Source organism: Tenrec ecaudatus, chromosome 4 (assembly GCF_050624435.1).
Source record: "Tenrec ecaudatus isolate mTenEca1 chromosome 4, mTenEca1.hap1, whole genome shotgun sequence".
In the NCBI taxonomy this organism is placed as follows: domain Eukaryota; kingdom Metazoa; phylum Chordata; class Mammalia; order Afrosoricida; family Tenrecidae; genus Tenrec; species Tenrec ecaudatus.
In genome coordinates this window covers 36792874-36818904 of record NC_134533.1, presented here as the reverse complement: position 1 = coordinate 36818904, position 26031 = coordinate 36792874, and the positions used below count along the sequence as shown (strand labels likewise).

Below are 26031 nucleotides of genomic sequence, written 5' to 3'. Positions count from 1 at the left end.
GTTTTTACCTTTAGTTCATTAGCCGCCTTTATAATACATTTTGTTGAGTTTTCATTTGCCTGGTTTATTGGTGCATGATCTTTTCTCTGGCCAAGTGGTTGCTGGATTTCGGTGACAACTGTGAAACCATCGGGACTTTGGTTAACGCTTGTTTCCAGTTACTGATTGAAACGGTTGGCTTTGATCACATTACTTGTACTATAAAATAGGCCTTCTCTCACTTCAGGTAGTAAATTCACTCCAACAGCAGCCACAGGCTGCATCTCCTTCAGTACCAGAGCCCCACTCTTTGGCTCCAGTGGCTCAGGCAGATCCCCTCGTGAGAAGACAGCGAGTGCAAGACCTTATGGCACAAATGCAGGGGCCCTATAACTTCATTCAGGTATGTACAGTATTAAAGATAGAACGGAAGGTTTGAGAGTTGATATTTGACTTAATTTATTTTTAAGTAATTTTATTGGGGCTTATACAACTCTTATCACAGTCCATTCATACATGAATTGTGTAAAGCACATTTGTACATTCATTGCCCTCATCATGCTCAAAATGACTTAATTTTTTTAATGTCTTAACTTAATTTGTAGGATTCTATGTTGGATTTTGAAAACCAGACACTTGACCCTGCCATTGTATCTGCCCAGCCCATGAATCCTACACAAAACATGGACATGCCCCAGCTTGTGTGTCCTCCAGGTTAGTAATGGTACATTTTCATATGACCGATTACTGTGGTATAGGGCCAGTTCTCTCTGGTATCAGTTCTCTCTGGTACATTCTTTGCCCTCATCATTTTCAATGCATTTGCTCTCCACTTAAGCCCTTCGCATCAAGTCCTCTTTTTTTCCCCTCCCTCTCTGCTCCCCCCACATAACTTGAATTTAACAAATTATTCAACTTGAATTTTTACAACCAACAGCAACACTTCAGAAGCCTGTTTTGTGTTTCCTTAAATCGTCCTCTTTCCTCCTGCTTCTCAGCCCCTTGCTTACCGTTTTTTTTTTTTAACTTAATCGTTAAGACGTTTGACCTATTTGGTAAATAACAAAGTTAACAGGAATAAAAACAATTGAGCATCCCTCTAGAGCAGCGGTTCTTAACCTGTGGGTGTTGACCCCTAGAAGGGCGTTGAACGACTCTTTCACAGGGGTCGCTGATTCGTAACAACAAAATTACAGTGATGAAGTAGCAACAGAATAATTTTATGGTTGGGGTCACCAGAACATGAAGAACTGTATTAAAGGGTCATGACATTAGGAAGGTTGAGAACCACTGCTCTAGAGGATGAGGAGACTTGGTAGAGTAGAGGTTACACATTAGGCTGTGGTTCCCTTAAGGAACTGAGAAAGACAAGAAGTTCTACTCCATCCTACATGGTCACCATGAATCTAAATTGACTGCAGTGAGAACTATAGAGGATGCTTGTAGCTTTCTAAGAGAATTTTTGAATCTCAATCAAAATGAAAATAAACATCAACTAAATCTCCAGTATCATGGCAACATTAATGTCAAAAAAGTGGAGCTATATAAAGTAACATTTAATATTGCATAACATTTAGGTGCCATAAAAAGAGGTTACTGAATAAAAACGAGTTAGTTAGGATTTAAGTAAAAAGGACTCATTCTGTCATATCTCTACGAAGAGTTAGAAGTCTTAACAAATGTTAGGCCTCAAAATAGGAATCTAGAATGTTATAATAGTGTTTATTTTCTGAGCTCCAAGGGGAGAAATAGGCATTTCTTTTTTTTTTACAAGTCAAAGTAAACTTGTGATAAAGTACATTCTCACAGTCAGAAATAGGCTATCTTCAGAGAGCATCAGAGGGCCTTTTGGAGAGACCAGGGGGAAGGGTGGCGGAACAGGCCGCCTCCACAATTGGGGAGAGGCAAGGGGATAGGAACCCAAAGAAAGCAAAAGTGGTTTCTGCCCAGTCAGCACAGGCAGCACTGAAATAACCTGTAGGACCATTTCAATCATTGAGGTAATGCTGAGTCCACCGGTTCTAAAAGAGAAGATAAAGTGTACTTTGATTCTTTGACTTACGTATTTGGCTGAGCTTGGTGGGATCTGTCAGTAAAGCTGCAGATGAAATTGATTATGTAGGTCTTTTAAAGAGTATACTTTAATTTTAACTCATTTCCTATGGGAACATTTAAAGTTGATCATGTTATTGACTGTATTTTAATCTCATGTCTTGAGCAAGAGTAATTGTACTTTTATTTTCTGCTCTACAAAGTTCTTTGTCTTGGACCAGACTATTTGTTCTTATCTGTTCTTTATTCCTATTTATTAGTACTTTTTTGCTTTTTACTTTACTCTTGCTCAACACAATAGGAAAGCATTTGTTAGTTGACTGATCACACCCCAGTAAACCAAAGGGCTCACTTGAAAACCGTATTACCCTTCCCAATTTATTTTCATGATTGCTCCAATATTTGTTATGGCTTTATCAACAAAGTAAATGGCATTTAACTTTTAAGAAATAGTGACTCGTGTGACCTTTTTCCTATTCTTTAGTTCATTCTGAACCCAGACTTGCTCAACCTAATCAAGTTCCCGTACAACCAGAAGCCACACAGGTAAGGTGTGTGTGCGCGTGTGTCCAGTTTCTTAGCCTCTGCAGGCCTCAGTTACAAATTTGGTCATGAAGTCTAAGTGTTTTGGCCAAAGGAGCTCTCAGCTTTCTTATCCATGTGTTTATTCTCATTTGTCTTTTGATGATTAACTTCATTTCACATTTTTCTCCTTTAATTCTTGGGTTTTGAAAATTAGGAGGAAATGTAAATTACAAACTGAAATTTTCAGAAAACATTTAAAGATAACGTTTTTTGTGGAAATTGCACAGCAGAGCCAGTTCATTTTTTAATAGTTGATGTCAGAAATAAATAGAAGCATTGGTTATTTCTGTCTAGGTTCCTTTGGTTTCATCCACAAGTGAAGGATACACATCATCTCAGCCCTTGTACCAGCCTTCTCATGCTACAGAGCAACGACCACAGAAGGAACCAATTGACCAGATTCAGGCAAGTTCTGTTACCAGGTCCTATAAACAGGATGAGGCTCGTAATCATGAATTGGGCAGAGGTAAATTACCATTAATATATTAACTCTAATTTATTTATTTTTTACCTAATTCATGACTAATAGTATTTTGCTTTCAAATAGTTTCGTCTGAAATGATTTTTACTTGAGGCTTGTGGCCTTGACTAAGTATAATTTATGACTGAAGTACATCTATTTTCACTTTGTTTAGGCAACAATCTCTTTAAATACAGACCAGACTACAGCATCCTCATCCCTTCCAGCCGCATCTCAGCCTCAGGTGTTCCAGGCTGGGACAAGCAAACCTTTACACAGCAGTGGAATCAATGTGAATGCAGCTCCATTCCAGTCCATGCAGACGGTAAGCCAATACACTTAGTAAATAAAAGTGTCCCTAATGCATTATAGTGCGTCATGGTGATGTTCAACCACACAAAAGTCTTTGTCCTGAGCTTTCTCATCTGCTTTTAACTTTAGCATGGATATAGTTCATGGAACATGACTGTTTCAGGTTCCAGAGAGATATCTAATTATTATGAAATTATATAATTAGGCTTTTGGTTTTTTGTCCTCTTACTGTGGTGAACAGCGCAACAGAACCTTTGTTAATTTGGTATTCCTTACATTTACATTTCAGTGACGTCCACTTAAGATGCATCCTGTTTTGCATCTTTATTGACTTAGATTTAACAACCATTAACATTTCATCAAACTTGCTAAGTTTTACTAGAGTATTTCAAAGTATAATAATTTAGATATTTTGTTATTCTAACTTCCAGTTCTTCAATAAGCATCTTTATTTAAATTGCAGTATTTCTAGGAAACAATTTAAATAACAATATAAAACACTATTGTTATAATTGTAGATTTAGATAAATCAGTGCTCATAAGCATTCAAAGGATTACATAAAGTACAACTTTAAGTGTTAGTCGGCTCAGTATGTAGAGTAAGTGGTAACGAATTTGCAATTGTTCACCTAACACCATTTGGAAAGATTATCATATTCACCATTTACTCTAAACCGCTCATGCAGTGAAATGTCTATAATCTCTATACAACTTGATTCTTCAAAAGCCTAGTTATTGGTACTTTACTGTTGACTGGAGGCCTTCCTACTAACATAGTCGCTCATTAGATTTTGCATGTTATATGGAATGCATCATGCTCCCGTCTAAAGAGAGCATTTACATATGAAACTTCCCCCAGAGTGCACACTTAACCTCTCTGCTGGCGCTAACTTGAGCAGGGGCTTCATGGAGACCTTTTCTGTTTGATGACGGTCTTTATGCTAGGTCGATTTATCTTGAAATGAGAGATAACCACAGCTGCAGACATGCAATTTTTTTTCTTGTAATGTTATAGCTGCTTCTTGGAAACACTTCCAGCATCGCTATTGGTGCTCTCTGTAGGCCCCATAGTGTCATGCAGTGTTGTAGTACACCTGACGAAACAAGCACAAGATCTGGAAAAGATTGCTTTACTGTGCCATTTCCTGGTAAATTTACTTGACAGCCAAACTATTCACATGGAGATGATCAGAAGAAAATTAAAACACCTGTGCCGGTGAAACCCATTTTCAAGGATTGGCCAGCGGCACAGAGCAACTTTACTAAATCCATTGCTTGATTTTGTTTCTTAATTACTTAAAAATGTCTATGCCCTTCATGTCCTCATACTCTTGTGAAATGCTGTATGGGGGGTGGGTTGGGTGTGTGTGTGTGTGTGTGTGTTTTAGTTAGGCTGGGTTCGCTAGAAAAACTGAAATTCGTATGAAAAAACTTGTTTACACAGTTAGAGAAATGGATATCCAAGTCCATGGGTCAGATGTTAAAGCTTGAGGGAGGCCTTTGCTTTGGAGCTGACAACACAGAAAGATCATGATTGGTGGCAGGTTTGTCTGGTGGGCCATTGGCTTAAGTCCAAAGAACCTGACCAACAAACTTGATTAACCAGATGCAGGGTCCAGACTAGCAAGAAGTGAAGTGACGCTCCACAGTTGGATTTAACATATTAGTTTAGTAAGCTGTAGCCCTAGGAAACTGCATGACTGTCTGAATAAGGGTTTGACTGCTCATAGCAGATCTCATCATGGAGTTGATCAAATTAAACTAGAACACATCACGGGAGAGCGTTTAACTGCCAGACTACTACTGGTAAGTCCAGCCCAACCAAGGTGATACAAAACCTTCACTGTCCCGTTATATTTTTCTCACATTGAAGTGTATTAATTGAGAGAGATTTATGTGTGTGATGTTGAGTTTGGAATTTTTGTACTGGTCTTGATAGTTACAATAAAGAAAGCTAAGATGACCAGACGTCCCACTTTTTAACAATTTTTCCCACGTCCCACGGCATTTTTAAAAAGTCCTGATTTTTGGAAAGAGCGCATCACAAGCTAGGGTATTCGGTTTTTGGCTGCCATGTGGCTATTTCTCCAGGATATGAGTTTTATCAATGGTGTCCTGCTTTACCAGTGTTAAAATCTGGTCACCTTAAATAAAGCTGTCCTTGGCATCTGCCCATTTTCAAAACACAGACATGGTTAATATAAAGGGAATAACTAATTAGTAACTGTATTCATTTACAGGTGTTCAATATGAATGCCCCAGTACCTCCTGTTAACGAACCAGAAACTTTAAAGCAGCAAAGTCAGTACCAGTCCAGTTACAACCAGAGCTTTTCCAATCCCCCTCACCAAGTAGAACAGACAGAGCTTCAGCAAGAACAGCTTCAAACAGGTAAGAGGATTCGTGCTGTTTCATTGCCTAATTTGCTGACATGATTGGAATTGACATTTGGACCATTTGAGTTGCCAGTGTTCTGTAGAGTTCCTTATTTTAGTTTTTAGTAAAGGGATAATGACTTTTTCGTTGTTGATTCAGTGTTCAATTACATTTATAGTTGTTACATGTGGTTTTTATGCAATGCAGGTTCGGTCCTTTTTTGACCAGTAATTTTTTTAAAAAAATCCTTTTATTGGGGGCTCACACAACTCGTTATTACAATCCATACATATGTCAATTGTTTCAAGTACATTTGTTGCCCTTATTATTCTCAAAACATTTTCTACTTAAGCCCTTGGTATTAGCTCATTTTCCCCTCCCTCCCTGCTCCCTCCTCCCTCATGAACACTTGATAATTTATAAATTATTATTTTGGCATGTCTTACACTGTCTGACGTCTCCCTTCACCCACTTTTCTGTTGTCTTTTCCCCCTGGGAGGGGGTTATACATAGATCCTGTGATTGGTTCCCCCTTCCTACCCCATTTCCCTCCAGGTATGGCCACTCTCACCACTGGCCCTGAGGGGTTCATCTCTCCTGGATTCCCTGTGTTTCCAATTCCCATCTGTACCAGTAAACATTCTCTCCACCAGTAATGTTTTCTAATACCCTTGGTTCATTATTTGGAGCTCTGGTGGTGGCAGTGGGTTACAAGGTGTGCTGTGACCCGCACTATCAGCTGTTTAAAACTACTAGCTGCTTAGAGGGAGAAAGACCGGCTTTCTACACCTCAGTCTCACTTGACGGTCTCAGAAACTCACAGAGATTGTTCAACCCTATCCTGTTGAGCTGCCATGAGTTGGCATCAATTCGATGACATTGAGTTTTTTTAGTTCATGATATATATTTTAGTGGGATGTGTTTGAGTTTAGATTAACTGACTACGTATTGACTGCTGCTAACAGAATACCTAGTAGCAAGTCAAAATAGTAACGAAGAGTTGGCTTGGTGCTTGTTAAACTAATTGGTACGACTTGAGCAAAAAATTAGTGGTTGCATTTGGTTCACTGGTTGAAATAAGATCCTTATTGTCAAGTAAGATAATTGGCAAATTACCATAAATGTAAAAATGTTAGATTTCTAAGAGATGAGATGGCTTGGGGTTTTTTTGTTGTTATTTCTAAGTGTATAATTGGAATTAGTAAATATCACCAGTAAATATCACCAGCATCATACTTTTGAATAAGTTCATTTTCAAAAGTATGGGGTTTGGGGAGCAGAGAGGGAGGGGAGAAACAGAAAAATGAGCTACTTCCAGGAGCCCAAGCAGAGAATGTTTTGAGAATGATGAGGTCGACGAATGTATAAGTGTGCTTTACAAAAGTGACATATGTATGGATTGTGATAAGAGTTGTGTGAGCCCAAATGATTAAAAAGAAAATGATGGCAACATATGTGCAAATATGTTTGATACAATTGATTTATGGAATGTTATAAGAGCTGTGAGAGCCCCCAATAAAATGATTGTTTTAAAAAAGAACAAGGAAAAGTGTGGATTTTTCTGATGATCTAATTTCTTAAGAATCTAGATGATTGGTGCAGACTTTTAAGAAGTAAATTGTGTATTCCTGTCCTAGTCAATACAAATTACAAAAGAGGTTGAAACAACCATAATCTGGTAACTATGTAACAGTTGTGCTCAGTGTCAGAATGAAAAAAATCTTAGGTTGCTTGCTCTTCAGCTCCTTTCAAAGGTATCATTGTCCTGTACAAAAATTTTGTTGTAGTCTTTGATTCTTCTGTTGCTCACATGCTTGCTATTTTTGTGTGTGTTCATTTTTACAGGTGATGTGGTAAGTTTAAAACTGATTCCTATGTCATTTGACTTAATTTTAGTCTTGTGGCAGTTGATTTCTAATTGCTCTTTTTTAAAAATTGACTTCTGAAGTACTTGAACAAGGTAATCTTATCATTTCAAATTTATTAGTTATGAAATTTAATTTAAAATTTTAGGAAATATTAAAATTTCCCGCCTCACCATAACCCAAGCAGCCATCATTTCTCAGTTTGGCAATATTGCCGTCTATCAGGTCTCCCTTGATTCTTGTTTTAGTCCCATCTGTTCTTTATACAGAAGTCATTAATTATATATCTCTTCTGCCCATATGCTAAATCTATTTGTCATGTATTTTTCAACATGGGTTGTTTTTTTTGAATAGTTAATCCATTAAGTAACTTGCCCACCAAGGCACCATTATCCGTTTCTCTGTGTTCTCTGGCTTTTTCACTGCACAACAGCAGTCTGTGCACCTAAAGAGTTCTGTTTTTTTCAAGAGGTGATCAAGTGCGGGTGAAGATTCTCAAGAAGCAGTGCAGTTGAATCGACCTGCCCAATGTGGGGGAAATGGTGGTGTGGCCCTGGCTAGAGAGTCCTGTGGCTCTTACTGCGCTGGGGCCTCTCCCCTTCGGCCCGCTTTCTTCACCTCCCAAAGGAGGCGTGCTCTTTTGGGGGGTATTCCCCTCCCCCTTCCTTTGAATTATGAACATTGGAATAAGTTTCTAGCACTCAGTCCATTGTGGATGAAGGTGCACATTGTAGTGTGTACCTTCTAGAATCTTCTTTAAGTGTGTCGAGCAGTCGTGTGCTGTTTAACTGATTTCTCAATTAGCTATACTTTGCATTTCAATAGCTTTGAAATAGATTTGTTCTTTGGTGGGTAATATAAACTTTTGCTGGTATTAACTTTGTGTGATTGACTGCATATTCTACTAGAACTATCTGTGGAAGAGAATGGTTCTATATACTCACTTAAGTGCCAAGGAAGGTTTACAAGAGGAGAAAGAGCTTTTACTACTAAGAATAGAAATCATTGAACAATGCAAAATGGTCATTCCATTCCAATGTGAGCCATTTGAATTCTTGGTCTCTATTGCTAAAATGTGGGGCTAAGTGCCTCTTGGTGTAAAAGTAAGGTATTTTAATTGTTAGGCACCATTTAATGAACTTTCAGAAGCAGATCACCAGCTCCTTTATCCAGTAGTCCTTATGCATGTTTGAACTACTACCAACTTCTTATTTAAAGGCCAAGTGATGGCTCCTCAGATGCTGCTGGCATCCTTCTAGTTGTGATGGTGAAAGATGCTCCAGATAGAGCTTTCCTTCCTTCCAGAGAGTGTAAAACCTACTCATGGGCCTTTGATTTATTTGCTTAAGAGTAAGTGGGTGTGTATCCCTCTTTAACTTTATCTGTTGGGGAAGTGGAGGAGATTACTGTTTGGGCTGCTAACCATAAACGCAGCAGTTCAAATCCATCAACAGTTCTGGAGGAAGAGGCTATCTGCTCCCATAAGTTTTACAGCCTCATAAACCCCAAATGGGGCTGTTCTAACCTGTCTTAATAGGACAACTTTGAATTTGGATCTACTTGGTGGTAATGCATTTGGAGTTTCTTGGTTTTGACTAATCATCTAGCATTTGCATCTAGCATCACTGCTAAGGAATCGTTTGCTTCCTTAAATTAAACCTTGGGAGCCCTTGGTGGCACTATCAGCAATTCAAACCTACCAGCTGCCCTGGGAGCGAAACATGAGGATGTGTCTAATGCCATGAATTAATAGTCTTAAAAACACTGCTGTAAGTATAGGAAAACAACCAAATTATAGTGAACTGTGTATTTGTTTTGTTGTCCTGTGTTAGTGGTCGGCACTTACCATGGTCCCCAGGACCAGCCCCATCAAGTGACTGGCAACCACCAGCAGCCTCCCCAGCAGAATACTGGCTTTCAGCGGAGCAGCCAACCTTACTACAACAGCCGTGGTGTATCTCGTGGAGGCGCCCGTGGTGCTAGAGGCTTGATGAATGGATACCGAGGCCCTGCTAATGGATTCAGGGGTAATGCATGTTTAATGGTGGGAAGGTGGAGGGAAGAAAAGCTGGGGCTTTGGAGGAATAATACTTTGGTGTGTTTTCTTTGAGGTTTTTACATAGTTCACAAGAACTGCTTGTCTTATACAAGTAGCGACATTAGCTATAGTCTTTATAGTGTCTGAACATTTCCATATTTGGTCTGGTAGCTTTGTTTGCATTAATCTAGCTTGAATAACTAGCATGACCTTTTTCATTTCTTCTCTTAATTTGTGAAAAAATATTTGTGAAGGTACAACAACTTGTTTCTTTGGTCCTATATTTTAGGAGGATATGATGGCTACCGTGCTTCATTCTCTAACACTCCAAACAGTGGCTATACGCAGTCTCAATTTAGTGCCCCACGGGACTACTCTGGCTATCCGCGGGTAGGTACAGTGCTCTGAAATGTATTCTCAGTACACTAGTGCACAAAGAGTGATGCTGTCAGGTGGGCCTCTGTAATAACTTAAGTAGCCTGAGATTAAGTTTGTACCTTTGTCCATGGTATTTTGTTAACAATGGCTTTTATTTTTCTTAACACTTAGTAAATACTCATCAGTTTGTTAAAAATTGATGTTTTAAAAAATAAATGTTTATGAACTTTTAGCTGTGATATACTGAAATGTCTGGAAGAATAAGGCATAATGATTCTGTAGTTTGCAAGTGTGTAACACTGTGAAAATGGAGGTAGATGGGTAAGCTTTCCAAAAAATGATATTTTCTTTTCAATACTAACTAGTATGTTTTTTAGGATGGATATCAGCAGAATTTCAAGCGAGGCTCTGGGCAGAGTGGACCACGGGGAGCCCCACGAGGTAATATTTTGTGGTGGTGATCCTATCTCCTAACTGGAACTTCTGTTCTGGCCTTGGAAGAACTGTTCCTAGTCTGCATGTAGGTCCATATTAGGAATACATTTATCCTTTCCAGACTTGTTGCTAGGGTTAAAATGCAATGCTCTGTTTCTAAAACTTAACCTTGAACCCAAATTTTAATTTTTTGATTGATTTTCCCTGTTAATATATAAACTGTCTTGAAACCTAGAACATTTTCTCCTTGTCAGAAAAAGTGTTTTTCCAACTAGAAATTATTTTTCAGGTCAAAAAACCTGCTAAATGTTTTTAGGAAGTACTTAATGAAACATTTTTGTAAGACATTTTTGGAATGAGATTGAACATTTATATAAATTTATTATTCCTCTTTCATTTTTGAAACATGCATATTATATTTTGGGGCCAGAAACCCTTTAATGGCCAGTTGAGGTGTAGTTATATTTGGAGAACCATTTAGAAGTGATGGAAGAAATAGAAATTTCATTGCCTTTTTGGACCAAATGACATATCAATCGATTTATTTCTGATTTGTAAACAAAATTCTCTACTTAACTAGTTTTATTGGACCAGGCATAAATTACATAGTTCTTAAGAGCTTTCTGCTTTGTTGGCCTTTTAAAGTAGGAAAGTTACTTCCTATTTGGGGGGGGAAGTTAACCTACACAATTAACAAGTAGAGTTAGCCTTTCTTAATTCAAAGTTCTAGATGGTTCTCTACTTTTAGGGCAATTAAATATTGAACAGGATTTCTCTAGACATTGGCCATGTGTATAAAATGTATATTAAAGAGGAATTACCAAGGACTTTGATTTGAATGCTAGCAGAAATTAAATAGCAAAAGGTGCATTTTTTTAATGGATCACTTGGGAATTATGACTTGACATATCAAAGGATATTTGCATGTTGTTGTAGGTTATGTTCTTTCCCATCTTGTAGCATATTCTATGAAACTTGAGTTAACAGCTAAAAATCTGTTTTAACAGCATGTAAAGTTATTTTATCTGTTACAAGTCATATGACTTTGAATGTTATGTGGTTTATTTTTGATAATTTAGATAACAAGGTCTGTGTTCGTTCTGGTGCTTTCCTGACTTTTGGTAGTGTGATGTCACCACTGCAATGTAAGCTAGCGTGTACACTAGAATGTGAGCTCCGTGAGAGCAGGAACCTTGTCTGTCTTCACTGCTGTATCTATTCCCAACGCCTGATGAAAGTGCCTGTCACGTAGTAGGCACTCAATAAATACTTGTTGAATGAATGAATGAATGAGTACTGGTGGAATACTCCATTAGTTCTACTCTTCTTTTAGTAGAGAACATGAGCAAATTTACGCATGGCAACTTCCAGGACAGGTGAAACTTAAAAACACTGAAGAATTGGCCTCTTAAACCTAATAATGTGGTGGGTGACAAGCTGCCCCACATGCTGCTTGACTTCAGATGAAAATCTGCTTGAAGGCAAAGCAAGTAATATTTGAAAGAAAAACCAAATGCCATTTTTGTCTTCTAGGTCGTGGAGGGCCCCCAAGACCCAACAGAGGGATGCCGCAAATGAACACTCAGCAAGTGAATTAATCTGATACACAGGATTATGTGTAATCGCCAAAAACACACTGGCCAGTGTACCATAATGTTACCAGAAGAGTTATTATCTATTTGTTCTCCCTTTCAGGAAACTATTGTAAAGGGACTGTTTTCATCCCATAAAGACAGAACTACAATTGTCAGCTTTATATTAACCTGGATATGGAAGGAAATGATTCTTAACTCTGCATGTTCTGTCCTCAGCGTCATCTTGAGCCTTGCACATGATACTCAGATTCCTCCCCCTTGCTTAGGAGTAAAACATACACCGTACAGGGTGATATCTCCATAATTCGAAGTGACTTGGAATATGTAAGATTGACTTTTGACATTGGATAAAATCTACAAAACAGCCCTAGTGTTGTTTAGTGGTAATTGACAAAACTAAAATATTTCCCAGGAAAGGAAGATGGACGGAATCTTTCCAGTTAAATTGGAGCACTCGACATTTAGATGCATACTACATTATGCATGGGCCCTTCTTACACACATATGTAAGGCTGGCTATCAGCTTTGACACGGCACTGTTCTTTATCTGGTCAAATGACTGTGGTTAGAAAACAGAAACATGTAAATGCTTTTTCATAGCTGATAATGTATAAGACAAAGCCAACAGGCACAATTAGGCTTTGATTGGCACTTTTTGGAAAATATGCAACAAATAAGGGATATAATATGGATGGCCGCTTCTGTATTTAATGTGAAGTATTTCGATAGCTTTTGAACACTTAACAGTTTGGTTGACAATGACTGTTGTAAGGAATTGGTACTTTCAGTCATTCCTTATAATGTACATTGTCTGTCACTAATCCTTGGGTCTTGCTGTATTGTCACCTAAATTGCTACAGGTACTGATGAAAATCTAATGGCTAATCATAACACTTTTGGTCACATGTCTTTCCTGCAGCCTGAAGGTTTTTAAGAGTAAAAGTTATCAAATGCCTGCTGCTGCTACCACCCTTTTAAATTACTATCTTTTGAAAAGCACCAGTATGTGTTTTAGATTGATTCCCTATTTTAGGGAAATGACAAGTCAGTAGTTTCACGTTCTGATGGTAAAAGCAAAACAAATAAAACATGTTTATTAAAGTTGTATCTTGGAAACACTGGTGTTGAACAGCTAGCAGCTTAAGTGATTTACTCCCAAGCATTTTTATGTTATAGATTTTATTTTTATGTTATAAATTTTATGCTTCTCTCCACTAGCTCTTTGTACAGTATTTCTTTTTGCAGCTTTTCTATAATGTAACCCTCAATTGAATTATTTCTTACGGAGGCATTTATATTCAGAGTGGTGGTTCCTTTCCTTAGGTGCATAGAGGCGCAGGGTTGGTGGAGATGACTACTTCAGTTGTAATTAACTTTCTGCACTATGTTGGAACTTGTACTAGCAGTTTGAGCACCAGTACTGTGTGCCTACCAGCTACGAACTTAATGCTGCTTTTTGTAGGATCCCACTTTGACTTCATGGAGAATAAAGGCCATCTATAAAGGAAAGGCTACTTAGGAAGTGGTATTTTCTGTATAAAAGTGGAATTTTATTTTCAGCCATTAGCTAAGGGATTTTGCTTAGCTTACTTTAAATATGATGTTTTGTGTAAAAAAGTACTTAAGTTAGGTTCTCATTTAGCAATTTCATACACATTGTGCCGTTTATTAGAATGTTTACAGTGTGTCAGCTTTCCTCATTTTTATCCATTGCTTCTGTCAACTGCTTTTGAGAAACAGTTGACTATTTGGTTGCATAGTTTGTTTTTTAAGGATGCACACTGCACAGAGATGACACCTTAATACGCCAGCCCAGTGGTGGCCCACAAAAACAGCTCTCACTAGGTTCATAGCTGTCTTAGGGTGATAGGCTTGGGTTCCTTTAGGCTTTCTTGGTTCAGTGTGAGGTTTGTTTCACATTTCTCTCCTATTCTCTCTGGGACCTTCTCGTGTCTTTGGTCACCATCTAATTGTCAGGTTAGAAGAGGTTTAGGTTTCTGTGGGCCTTTAGTCCTATGTCCTGGTTTTTTTCTTTAAGCCTTTCATTGCCTTCATTGTCTCTTTCTCCGTGTGAGTAGAGAGGATGTTTTCATAGACGTTGGCTTGGGTGCTTTTAAGACGCCCAGATTCTCTTTATGAGCTTGCATTGCGCCAGTTTACTAAGTTGCCCCTGAAGACTGTGGACCCAAGTTTTCTGACCTAGTAAACCAATTCCTTGGATTGTGTGAATGTATTCTAGGAAGCTTCCATGCTTTTACCCCCCTGGTTGGTTGGTTATACTGTATACACTTAAGTATAAACCGACTTGAATATCAGCCGAGGCACCTAATTTTACCACAGAACTGCATTTTTTTTGTGCTGAAAAATTTGGCTTACACACAAGTGTATACGGTATATATGTGGCTACATATACAAAGGGCCTTCAATAGTTGGTGGGAAAATACCATAGTCCTTCAATTCCATTTCTTCCAGAACTTTCTGAAGCCCCCTCATACATGTAGCAAAAATGTGTATACCTACACATGCAGTGCATTTACTCGAATCTGCCTTCCTATGTATTCACGTCTACCGACACAATCACACGTTTAACATTTTTGGCAGTGAAAAATGTGTGTGTGTGTGTGTGTGTGTGTGTGTGTGTGTGTGTGTGTGTGTGTGTGTGTGTGACAGCGTTCACCAAAATTGTCCCTTTGGTTGAGTACTTCATGTGTCATTATTTACTTTGGTTGAGTTATGTTAACTTCACCAATGTTTGTTGCCTTTCCTATCAGCACAGGGTGTAGGGAATACTCTCTAGTAAGGGATTTGCCCCCCTCCTTTCCCTCGCTGGTAACCTTCCAAGAATGTTTCTCTATGTGTATCTGTTATTTTTTTTATAGTAGGGGGACCATGCAATATTTTTCTTTTGTGATTGACTAAGTTCATTCAGTATAATGTCTTATAGATTCATCCAGGATGGGTTTCATTAGCTCGTCATTCTTTATAATGTGGAGTTCTCCATTATATGTACGTACCATAGTTTATCCATTCATCTGTTGTTGGACTAGTTTGGTTGCTTCAGTATTTTTGCTATTTTAAAATAAGATGCATTGAACACATGCACAGATTTCTATTCATGTCACTTATATTTCTAGGATATATACTTAGAGGAGTGGGCTTGCTAGATCATATGATAGTTCTATTTATAGCTTTTTGATGAAGTTTCATGCTACCTTTCATAGTGGTTGTACTATTTTATAATCCCATCAGTAATGTCGGCATCAGATTTGTTCCCCACAGCCTCACTGTCATTTGTTGTAGGGGTGAGGCGGCATCTCATGCTAGTTTTGATTTCCATATCTTGAGGCTAATAGTTGTGAGCATATTTTCATATATTTGTTGGTCCATCTGACTGTCCTCTGGTAGTGTGTTGATGTCCTTTGCCTTTGTGCTGATTGGATTCATTTTGTGCTTGTATTTAATTTTTCTGTATAGTTATGAATTGGCTGTGTCATCACCAAAGACTTTCCCAGCTTATAGCTTTTCTTTTTATTCTGCCAGCCTCTCTGATGAGCTTAAATATTTACTTTTCATGAGGCTCTAGTTTTCTTAATTTATCTTTTTTGTGCGTGCATTTTTAATTTGTTTGATTCTGCTATAAACGAGGTTCCCCAAGATTTGGTTTTACGTTATCATCTAGGAACTTTGGAATTTTCGTTTTTCACAAGTTTTCACTTTAACATTTAGATTTTTCATTTATTTTGAGGTTGTTTTTTTTCCCCCATAGAATAAACCAAGAACCTTGTATTTGAAGATAAGCTACCCACAATGAATAGAATTACCCCCAGGGCTTTTAATTCTGTTCCCTTGCGGTTTGCATCTGTCACTGAACCATTACTAGACTGTTTAGATTACTGTGGCTTTATATATAGTTAGTAAGTTCTTGGATCAGGAAGGAAGTTGTAGGTGTACTACTATTTTCTTCAGTATGTGCTTTATCAATTCTAAGTCTCCTTTTCCATATAAAACGACATGAGTCTTACCATTTCATTAAAGAATGTTATTTGGATTTGGATCAGGATTATATTATATATATCGATTGCTTTTGGTTTTATTGACATTTTCAAAGTATTAAGTCTTCCGATCCATGAGCATGGGATATTTTCCCATTTTTTAGTTACTTTAAAAGACAATGCTGCTCTGCAATATTCAACATTAGTAAGCTGGCGAGTTTTTTTGCTAATTTTGTACCCTTCTAAAATAGACTATTGAAGAGTTCACATTTAAAAATTGTTAGGGGAGTGGGGAATCTTCAGTGTTTCTTTTTAAAATAAAATAAGTTTCTGATTTTTCTCGTGTGGTTGTGGTACATCATGTTGGAAAGGTTATATGTTTAATTTTGCCAATTGTTTCATTAGCACCTCCCCATCTGCCTGGGATGTACCACAACCATATGTCAGTTATATTTTAGGGGATGGATAAAAAAACACTTGTGGTTTACTGGGTAATTTCCAAATGGTGGTGTGCTTGGAAGCGTATATAAAACTAATTTTGCTATCTTTGTAGATAATTTCAGTACCTTTAACATTACAAAATTTGAAGCAAATAAATCTTCATATAGTGATGTTCTTTATCAGTTCCCAAGTGAGATGGGGAAGAAATGCCTTTGCAGTTTCAAACTTAATGTGCATTAGTGAAAATGTGAACGCGTAAAAGTTTTAGTAGTGAATCGATTGTTTCTGTGTGCATTTTTAAAACATGCTTGTTCTTTTTTAAATACTTTTTTTGGGGAGGTGGTGGTTGGTCTTTCATCACAGTCTAAATGTAAAGCATTTATGTCTTGATTCTGATAATCATATTTTTAAAGAAGTGCCTCACTGTGGAGCAGAGACCTTTGTATCTCCGCAAGACCTGAGTCTCGGTGTCCTGTATAATATGTGAATGCTCATCCTAGCTGTAGAGAGCCTTTGTTTGGTCAGATGCGTATTTTAGCAGAATCATTGCAAGGAAATGATGTAGCAAGACAACACATACAAAATACTTTTGTAAATGTGCAATATTGATCATCTCACATAGGTTATATATGTATCGAGAGTTCTTTTTTAAACCTCTACACTAGACTTGCTGATTTATGTTAGGTTAGTAGTTTTATTTCCAGATCTTAAAAAATATAGTTTTGGGGTTTTTAAGAATATAGTTTTGAGGTTTGTTTTTTTCCCCTTTTTCCAATTAATGTATCTTGACATTAAAACAAAAAACCCTAACAATGTTTCTAGTTAGTCAGTCTGTAATGGTTTTGTCTCCTTCCACATGCAGCTGTTTGCATGGGAGGCTTTTGTCACTTAGAAGAGGGGAAAGATGTGTGCTGCTCGTTGGAAGACTCTTGAGATGCTCAGTCAACAACTTGTTCATAAAACTTAGTAAATGGTTAAGGTGTTGGCCTCCTGAATGTCTGAGGGTTTTTGGACCTTTACAGGCTTTTCAAGAATATGTCTGTAATTAGGAAAATGTGATACATGCTACACTCTAATCATTAATATCCAACTTGAAACTGATCTACATGCTACAATGCTTGTGTGTTTATTGCTAACTAGGTTAGAGTCCGTATTCCCTTGACCGTGTCCTTTTTAAAGCTTTAAGGGTTGGGGGACGTGGCTTTTAGAAAAATGACACTTAAGTCTAGTTTAAGGTATACCTCCTACCTTTCCTATTTAGGATTCCGCAAAACAATGAAAGTTTGTGAATGTTTTAACAAACATTAGATCTAAGTCGTGCTAAAAGCTGATCCCTCATTGCCCTTGAGAGTTTGCCTCATTCTGTCTGTACTCACTATCCAGCAGAAATGTCAAGGGAAGACTGAAGCATTATTTCCCGCTCAAAGACACTGTTGAAAACAGCAAAATGGTTGGTAGAATGCAAACTAGTTTAAAATGATAGGAAACACGTAATTAAAAGAGACAGTTAAATCCAAGACCTCAAGGAGATCAACAGTAAACCTGACAATGATGAAGAGTTGAATAGAGTTGTCTAATGGCCTGATCTCCAGTGACTGGGAAGGCTATTTGGCTCAAGTGGAAAGAGTTAAAAAGATTTCTGGGAGCCTGGAGAAAGAGGTAAAGGGGTACATTGTGTAGGGCGGGCTTTATACTTGCATTCCATACTCAGATTTTTGTCACATTGAAGGTTTTAAGCAGTTCCAGTTGACAGGTTGTCGGGCTACCAAATGAAGTTGCCAGTAAAATACAAGGTGAAAACGGTATACAGAAGCGGGAGAAGGGCAGGGAGACGCCAGTGTGTAACCTGAGGTGATTACACTTAAAAGCATCTGGGATGGCGGGAACAGGATAGATGCTACACATTTTCCTCCACCTGAGGGAACAGTATCCTGTTGAGTTCTCCTAGGTGATCATTCAGCCCATGCTTTGAATTCTGCCATCATTTGAGTTGCTCCTAAGTATTTCTAGACCCTAAACATCCCTGGTGTCGTGCTCAATAATCTTGATCTAAATACTTTTACATTATTAAGATGAAAGTGGATTCTCAAACCTTTTGTCTAATCAAAAACATGATTCTATCTGTAAGTACTACTGAGTGTGAAAGCGCTCTTGGATGCCAGCATTGCCATTCTAGGACAGGTAACTCCTAACATGATGGTTCTCTGGTTCTTAACCGCCTATAGTTCAGTTGGTATCACAGTGTGAACCTGCACCCTTTAAAAGAAGGGGAAGTAGATAGGATTTGTCCTACTTCCTAATCATTTAATCATTTTCAATTGCATCTACATTACGGTTTTTTTCCCCCCTGGATGACTATTATGTGACCTTAATATCCTGTCCCTTCCCCTCTTCTCCCCCCCCCCCCCCCCCCCCCCCCCCCCCCCCCCCCGCTCTAACCATACTTGGTTCCTGGTCAAGAATTTTCTCATTTCCTACCATTGTATGTGTGTGAACCTGGGAGGATTTTCATTAAAATATTCTTGAGGCTCAGTACTTATTCAGTGTCACGCTGGGGGCAGGGCGATTGCTGCTCCCTAATGTAAAATCTTGCTAGGTGTATTTTCAAAGCCTATAAAAGAATCGTGAACTTAGAGTGGCAGAGGTATTTTGATTACTGCTGCTTGAAGTTCAGCTGGGCTACATGGGTTGTGGTGGGTCAAGAGCTGTGAGTACCCTTAGTTGTTTCTGTACACCCAAATATCCGGACAAGGGTGTCAAGCAGCTTTGTACCTGCAGTGGAGTGGAATGAAAACGAAGTCTGTGCAGGAGCTGGGGTTTTTAAGTCAAGGATGGTTCACTGGGAGTACGTGGACTTAACAGCATTCCCAAAGAGCCACGTTGAGTTTAAGTGGAGCCTGAGAAGTATTGAGGTAATGATCGGACCCCTGCAGAATTCCAGGCTGTGCAGTCAATATTGGCGATTGGGAATCCGGTGACAAGTAACTGGTTGAGTGTCCGCATCTTGCCACACCACATTGGGGTTAAAATTTTAAAAGACGTGCTGATCTCGAGCCTCTTGCACACGAAGCTTAAAAAGCTGCATCCAACCTTTGTTTCTCACGCTAATGGTAAAGAATCAGGTCTACATTTAATTAGAGGATTCTTTGTGAATAAGAAAACAATTCAGTTAGGGTTTAACACTCACCAGCCTCTACACCGTTAAGAGCAGGGAAACGCTCAATAGCTAAGCACGGATACGAATTTTAAGGTTTACCAAGAAAACGTGCAAAGCAGGTACTGCTACAGCTATCGCGAGAAGAGACCAGGCCGGAAGCCACCGTTAGACTGGCTCCTCCCTCGCCGTGGCGTCATCTCCCGGCGACGCGGCTCGAGGGCGGTCCCCCGCGCACCACATGGTTGGCTTAGAGCGCGTCCGCTAGTCGCGCTCGCGTCAGAGCCCGCGGACGGGCGCCGGCTGCGGCTTTTTCGTGTGCGCCTCGCTCCTGCGTCTGGTCCGCCCACGTGCCTCCGCTGGCTGCCGCCTCGGATCGTCGAGCTGCCCCTCAGGTACCCCATCACGTGAAGGCTAGGGTGGGGTGTCCAAGTCGGTGGACCCAACGATTCCGGCTCTGCTTGCGGCCCTTGGCCCACGCCGGCCCGGCCTAGCGCTCCGAGGAAACGGGCTCCCTTCTCACTGCCGGGTCCTCAGGGTGGGCTCAGTGCGCGCGCTCGAGGGACAGCCCTACCCGAATCTCACCCGCAGGGACCGCCAGCCAGACGAGCGAGGTTGGAGGGAGACAGGAGCTGCCTCCCGCGGCGCCTGGCCGCAGTTGCCTGGTTGTATTGCTGGGCTTTGACCCACGGCAGTCTGACTGTCCGCACGTGGAGTGTGTTGTAGTCATATTCAAGACTTCGTTTTGTGTACCCGTGCACCTGAGCGGGGCGTCTCATTTGAAATGGGGAGTGACAGAAATGGTCCTCTTCCTAGGCCCGCAATTCAGGAAGGCATCCCTGACAACGCCGTCCACGTCAACCTGCCCGTCGTCAGCTCACTGACTGCGGCTAGTACCGAATTGTAGGTGCCTCCAGTTGCCCTTTCATCTCTTTGCTGTGAACACCTCCGAGGAGGATGGAAGCGTTATGTCTGGCACTTCTTCCCCAGGCCCAGCAACTCCAGCAAAGGCTCCCACTGCCATCCTGCCTGTCCCAATTGTTCACCACCTTATGGGAGGAGTAGAGCCCCTGTGGGTTTCCCAGACTAACTCTCAGGGCAGTGCGAAGCCTTGCCTTTCGCCAGCTGAGCAGCTGGCTAGTAGTTGGAACTGCCGAACTTGTAGTTAGTAGTCCAGTGTGTAAACCAGGGCAAAAAAGCAGCGCTCAGTAACTGGCCATGGGTGGGATTTTGTGAAGTCTATGTGATCCACAACCCAGCATTTCTAAGTGGACACATTTTTGAATGCTCAGTCTTTGAAATGAGGCATAGCGTGCCTCTGTCACCATGTGAGATAGTTTGAGTTCTTAACATACGTACCTCTTAACATAAATTTAGGGACTCTTGATGGCGACATAGTTTTATGGTGAGAATGACTGAAGAACCATGCTTGGGTGAGATGAGGTGGTCTGAAGGCACACCCGTGGGCTGCTAACCATGAGGTCAGCAGTTAGAGACCACCAGTTGCTTTGAGGGAGAAAGACAAGGCTCTCCACTCCCGTAAAGAGTGACAGTCTCTGAAAACTCACGGGGCAGTTCTGCTGTGCCCTGTAGGGTCGCTGCAGGTGGGAATACTCAGTGACAGTGGGTTTGGTTTGGGGGGAAATGACAAAATGGATGAGACATGGAGCTGCTCACCACAAGGTCAGCAGTTTGAACCGGCTGGCTGCTCCAGGGAAGAAAGAGGAAGCTGTCTACTTTTGTAAAGACTGAAAGTCGGTCAGGAGCAGATGGCCTGCTTCCTATAGGGCCACTTGAGAGTTGGAATCCACTCGTCGGCAGTGAGTTTGGTTGGGTTTGCGAAGGCGCAGCTTAAGTTCCGGACTGCTCACTGAAAAGTTGCAGTTTCAAACCAGCCAGCTGCTGCTGGAGGGAAAGACCTCCGTTCTTGGAAAGCTCACTGCCCAGGAAACCCTGGCTTCATCCCAGGCCTGCGTGCTGGAACGACGCCGTGGTGTCTGCACTTGGGCCTGTGGGTCTTAAGCAGCGGTTCTCAACTTGGGGGTCGTATACCCTTTCATGGGTTGCCCGATTCATAACTAGCAAAATGACTGATGAAGTAGCAACGAAAATAATGTTTTGGTGGGGGGGGGGGTGTCACCACCACGAGGAACTGCATTAAAGGGTGGCGGCCTTAGGAAGATTGGGAACCACTGGTCTGAAGTAACACACTTACTGTAACATTTCAGCAACACAGTTGATTGCCCAGATCTGTTGGGTGTGCGTACGATAATGTGCAGTTCTTTTTGAGATAACTTTTAAGTTAGAATCATAACTTTGGGGACCTGTAAACGTCCTTCTTAGGATCCCCCTCTCTTCACGAAACAGACACATTTCATCACAGAAACACTCACCTCTCAGCTATGTTATTAACACGTGGACTAAACTACAAGCAAACAAACTGAAACCCACTTGCAGTCCCACAGCCAGAAATAAATGATATTTTTCTCATTTTTTTCTTCCCCTCCATATATTGTGTTCTAAATGCATGTGTATTAATTTTCCCAGCATCTTTAGCATACATACCCTCACAGTCTTTGAAAAAGCTCTGAAATGACTGTCTTATGGGTAGGCTCGTACCATTTGTATTGGAATCGCTTTGGTTTTTGTTTTGATACTTCGGTTTCCTGTTTTGTTTTGTTTTTAACTCCGGTAGAGTTACAGATTCCAGTTCCCTTGCAGACTTCCTATGCTAGATAACAGTTTGTTGACCCCACCCCACACCAGACCTCATTTTCAACTGTGGGGCGATTTCTTTCCTCCCTTGAGGGTGCAGAAGCTGGAACGTCATCAGCAGCCCTGGCCATGCAGGAGGGAGCCTGGCAGAGCTGTTCCAGCTGCCTTTCCTTTCTGTCTCTTCTAGTGACAGTCTTCCGCCATGAATCGCAAGAAGGTGGACAACCGCATCCGGGTCCTCATCGAGAATGGTATCGCCCAGCGGCAGAGGTCGCTGTTTGTTGTCGTCGGGGATCGAGCAAAGGACCAGGTCAGGCCGGGTGCACATTTAGACTTGGTCTCTGTTCCTCAGGGCGGGTGTGGGGGCTGAGTACAGGGTGACACGGAGGCCCCTGCCGCTGGGTTTCTTTAAGTAAAATGCCTCCTGGGAACCTCCGTTGGTGGTTTGTTGGAGTTTCTCTTTCCCGGAAATGGCAGCTACTGAGTCTGGGTCCTGAGGGCCTGTGACCTGTTTCGTTGCAGGTGGTAATACTCCACCACATGTTGTCCAAGGCGACCGTGAAGGCTCGACCCTCTGTGCTGTGGTGTTACAAGAAAGAGCTGGGCTTCAGCAGGTCAGCTGGGCCCTTGGCGTGTCCCACCCCACTTCAGATTTCTCCCGGTCTGGTCATTGATGTGCCAGGCGGTGATTCCTTATGTGGGGTCACCCGTGGGGACAGTGTCTCTGAGGACACTGCCAAATGGGGGGAAAGTCAGCGCCCACTTCCCCTCTTTGTTCTTGTCACTTTCAAATCATACCCATGCTCCCCAGTGTCCACCCGTTGGACTGTTAACTGGATGGTCAGCAGTTGGGAACCACCATCCACTCCGAGGGATAGAGAGGAGGCTTTCTACTCCTGTAAAAAGTAACAGTTTAGAGGCCTCTGCCGTCTGGGGTCACTGGGAATCCCAGCTGACTGGACGGCAGTGAGTTAGGTTGTCTTAGGTTGTAAGTGCCCAGTTCAGTGCCTGATGGTGCAGTGGACCCCAGACTGGGCTGCTAACCCTGGAGAACGGCGCTCCTCGACGGGTGATGGCAGGCTGGGTTAAGTCCCTAGTCCCTTGCCCTGCTCTCTGCACACGGTTTTCTGCTCTTAGCTGATTGGGCCCCAATGAATGCAAGTTCCTTTCCTTGCCTCTCCCTGCTCAGTTTCTGTCTTTTTGTAAGCCTGCTGCTGAAATGCCTCTCTGGCTTTCCCAGGGAACTGGCCCCTCCTTCTCCAAATTCTCCACTAGTTATGAAGATCTCACTGGGTGACTGTTGAGGCTCTGCCCTGTGCCCACTCTCCAGCCCCTCTGGCTTACTGGCTGTCCTGGGATGGGGGTGGTTCCAGCCACAGGAAGAAAAGAATGCGGCAGCTGCAGAAGAAAATCAAGAACGGGACGCTGAGCATAAAGCAGGATGACCCCTTTGAACTTTTCGTTGCGGCCACAAACATCCGCTATTGCTACTACAACGAGACGCACAAGATCCTGGGCAACACCTTCGGCATGTGTGTCCTCCAGGTGGGTGGCTGACCCCGGTGTGTGGCTTCCACGGAGGTGCTGGACTGGCCGCTTCTCAGTGAGAACAGGTGGTGCAGTGAGGCGAGCTGGTTCCCAGGCCCCTGTGCGGCATCAGTTGTGGAAGGCAGGGCCATGTTCCCGCAGGAAACTGGCTCACGTCCTCCTGTGTAAAAGCAGAAGGCTCTATGGAAAGCAGCAGCCTTCTAAAGCAGGCGTTCTCAAACTACGGCCCGTGGGCCACATGTGGCCTGCTGAGGACATTTATCCAACCCGCCGAGTGTTTTTGCCCCCTTTGTTTTTTTACTTCAAAATAAGATATGTTCAGTGTGCATAGGAATTTGTTTGTAGTTTTTTTTTTCTTTTAATTATAGTCCGGCCCTCCAATGGGTCTGAGGGACCGTGAACTGGCCCCTGGTTTACAAAGTTTGAGGACCCCAGGTTTAGAGGCACTAACCTTGGCTCAGGTTTTATCACACTTGGCTCTTAGTAGCTGAACGTGATAGAAAGGACTTAGCTTTGAGCGGCCCTAGAGCCCCGGGCCCTCATTGGACTTAATCAAAGAACCTTTCCTGCCCAGTGAGCAACGGAACGGGTTTTCATCAATTGCATACAGGCTAGTAGTCTTTCTGTCCTGCCCAGAGGGCCCCAATAGCAGTACTGCTGTGACCCCCTTCCCCCATCACACATAGTAAGAACCTTATAAGCTGGTGGGCTTTTTGCATGGTTCAGTTCTGGCAGCCTTTGTAGTACTCTTGGGAAACTTTTTGTTGCTGTGAAGTGATGTTGAATCCATTTTTGACTCTGGCCCCAAGTGACAGAGTTGGACAGCCCCATAGTTTTCTTTCATCTGTCACCTGTATGGGAGCAGTTTGCCAGGTGTGTGTCCCCCTGAGCAGTAGCTGCTGCTGTTAGAGCCGGCAGGCTGGTTGTGACTCCGTGACCTGTGTACAGCCCCGTCGGTCGTGCTGTCCTCACAGTCTGTTATGTCTGAGCTACGCAGACTCACTGCCATAGAGCTGATGCCATCGCTGTCCCATCTTGCTCCTGCAGGGCAACTGGTGATTTCGAACTGTTGACTTTTCAGATTGCAACCAACTCATGCCCCACTGTGCCACTAGGTGGGTTTTGATGGCCAGTCTCTGGGTTATCAGCTCAGTTTCTGAGGGCTCCTCCCTTGACACCTTACTCCCTCCACAAAGACAAAAGGCAAGACAGTTTCATAAGTTAGGTTGAAGTCTTACTATACCCACAATTGTGCACATTGTAAAACACACCTTATAGAGTATAAATCAGAAGTTCCAGTAGTTTCGTCCTGTCATCCAAGGCACCCCACTGGTAGCCCTCGTGGGCGTCAGGAAAGAACATCTGCTCCCTCACTCTTCGTCCTCACAGGCTAAGAGCAGCTAGACATGCCTGTTGGGCTCAGGCTCTTGTCCCCACCCTGAGCAGAGGCAGCACTGATGGGCTCCTATAAGCAATAGCTCCTCCGTGTGGTACGATTAGGTTTTGTCACACCTGGCAGATCTGTCCACTTGTCAGGAAACTACAAGGGGGGAGCCAATGGAGGACTTGTTTCCCAGTCAGATTTTATCAGAAACCTTTTGACATCAAACCAGATACAGCTGTACTTTGGGGCCAGACTCACCTTCTGTAGGAAGGGAGGGGCTCGAATGTCCAGGGTTTGTGTGGGTTCTGGGGGTGGGGGGAGCCAGTGAGGTTGGGAAGTGGTGTGGGGTTTGGGCACTGAAGCCCTGTCTCTGCTTGATCAGCTTGCCCTGGGCTTGGTGACCCTGTGGGCGACATTGACCTGTCGACAACCAGCCCTTTCTGAGGTCTCCATCTCCTAGGATTTTGAAGCCTTGACTCCAAACTTGCTGGCCAGGACTGTAGAAACGGTGGCAGGCGGTGGGCTGGTGGTCATCCTCCTGCGGACCATGAATTCACTCAAGCAGTTGTACACCATGACCATGGTAAGTCTGCTTGTCACCTGTCGGCTCTGCCTTGCCTGCCTTCTCAGCAGGGCCACTCCCTACAAGAACTCCCGCTGGGCATTTAGTGCAGTTTCTAGGCTTGGAGCTTTTTGACTTCAACGCTCATGGAAGCAGCAGT

The 26031-nt window shown here is 41.9% G+C and overlaps 2 protein-coding genes across 2 annotated transcripts in view; both read left to right on the top strand.

Moving 5' to 3' along the window:
• CAPRIN1 (cell cycle associated protein 1) overlaps positions 1–13589 on the top strand; it is a 31398-nt gene extending 17809 nt beyond the window's left edge. The window contains exons 10-19 of the mRNA XM_075545915.1: positions 227–382; positions 585–693; positions 2516–2577; positions 2911–3021; positions 3252–3401; positions 5629–5779; positions 9462–9656; positions 9957–10057; positions 10423–10486; positions 12014–13589. Of these exons, the coding sequence (XP_075402030.1) occupies positions 227–382; positions 585–693; positions 2516–2577; positions 2911–3021; positions 3252–3401; positions 5629–5779; positions 9462–9656; positions 9957–10057; positions 10423–10486; positions 12014–12078 (1164 nt within the window). The 3' untranslated portion in view covers positions 12079–13589. The remainder of the gene's footprint in view (positions 1–226; positions 383–584; positions 694–2515; positions 2578–2910; positions 3022–3251; positions 3402–5628; positions 5780–9461; positions 9657–9956; positions 10058–10422; positions 10487–12013) is intronic.
• A 6279-nt stretch (positions 13590–19868) lies between these two features.
• The window catches only part of NAT10 (N-acetyltransferase 10), a 28620-nt gene continuing 22457 nt past the window's right edge, over positions 19869–26031 (top strand). Inside the window, exons 1-5 of the mRNA XM_075545914.1 lie at positions 19869–20057; positions 22565–22687; positions 22900–22991; positions 23751–23922; positions 25770–25892. Coding sequence (XP_075402029.1) covers positions 22580–22687; positions 22900–22991; positions 23751–23922; positions 25770–25892 — 495 coding nt within the window. The 5' untranslated portion in view covers positions 19869–20057; positions 22565–22579. The remainder of the gene's footprint in view (positions 20058–22564; positions 22688–22899; positions 22992–23750; positions 23923–25769; positions 25893–26031) is intronic.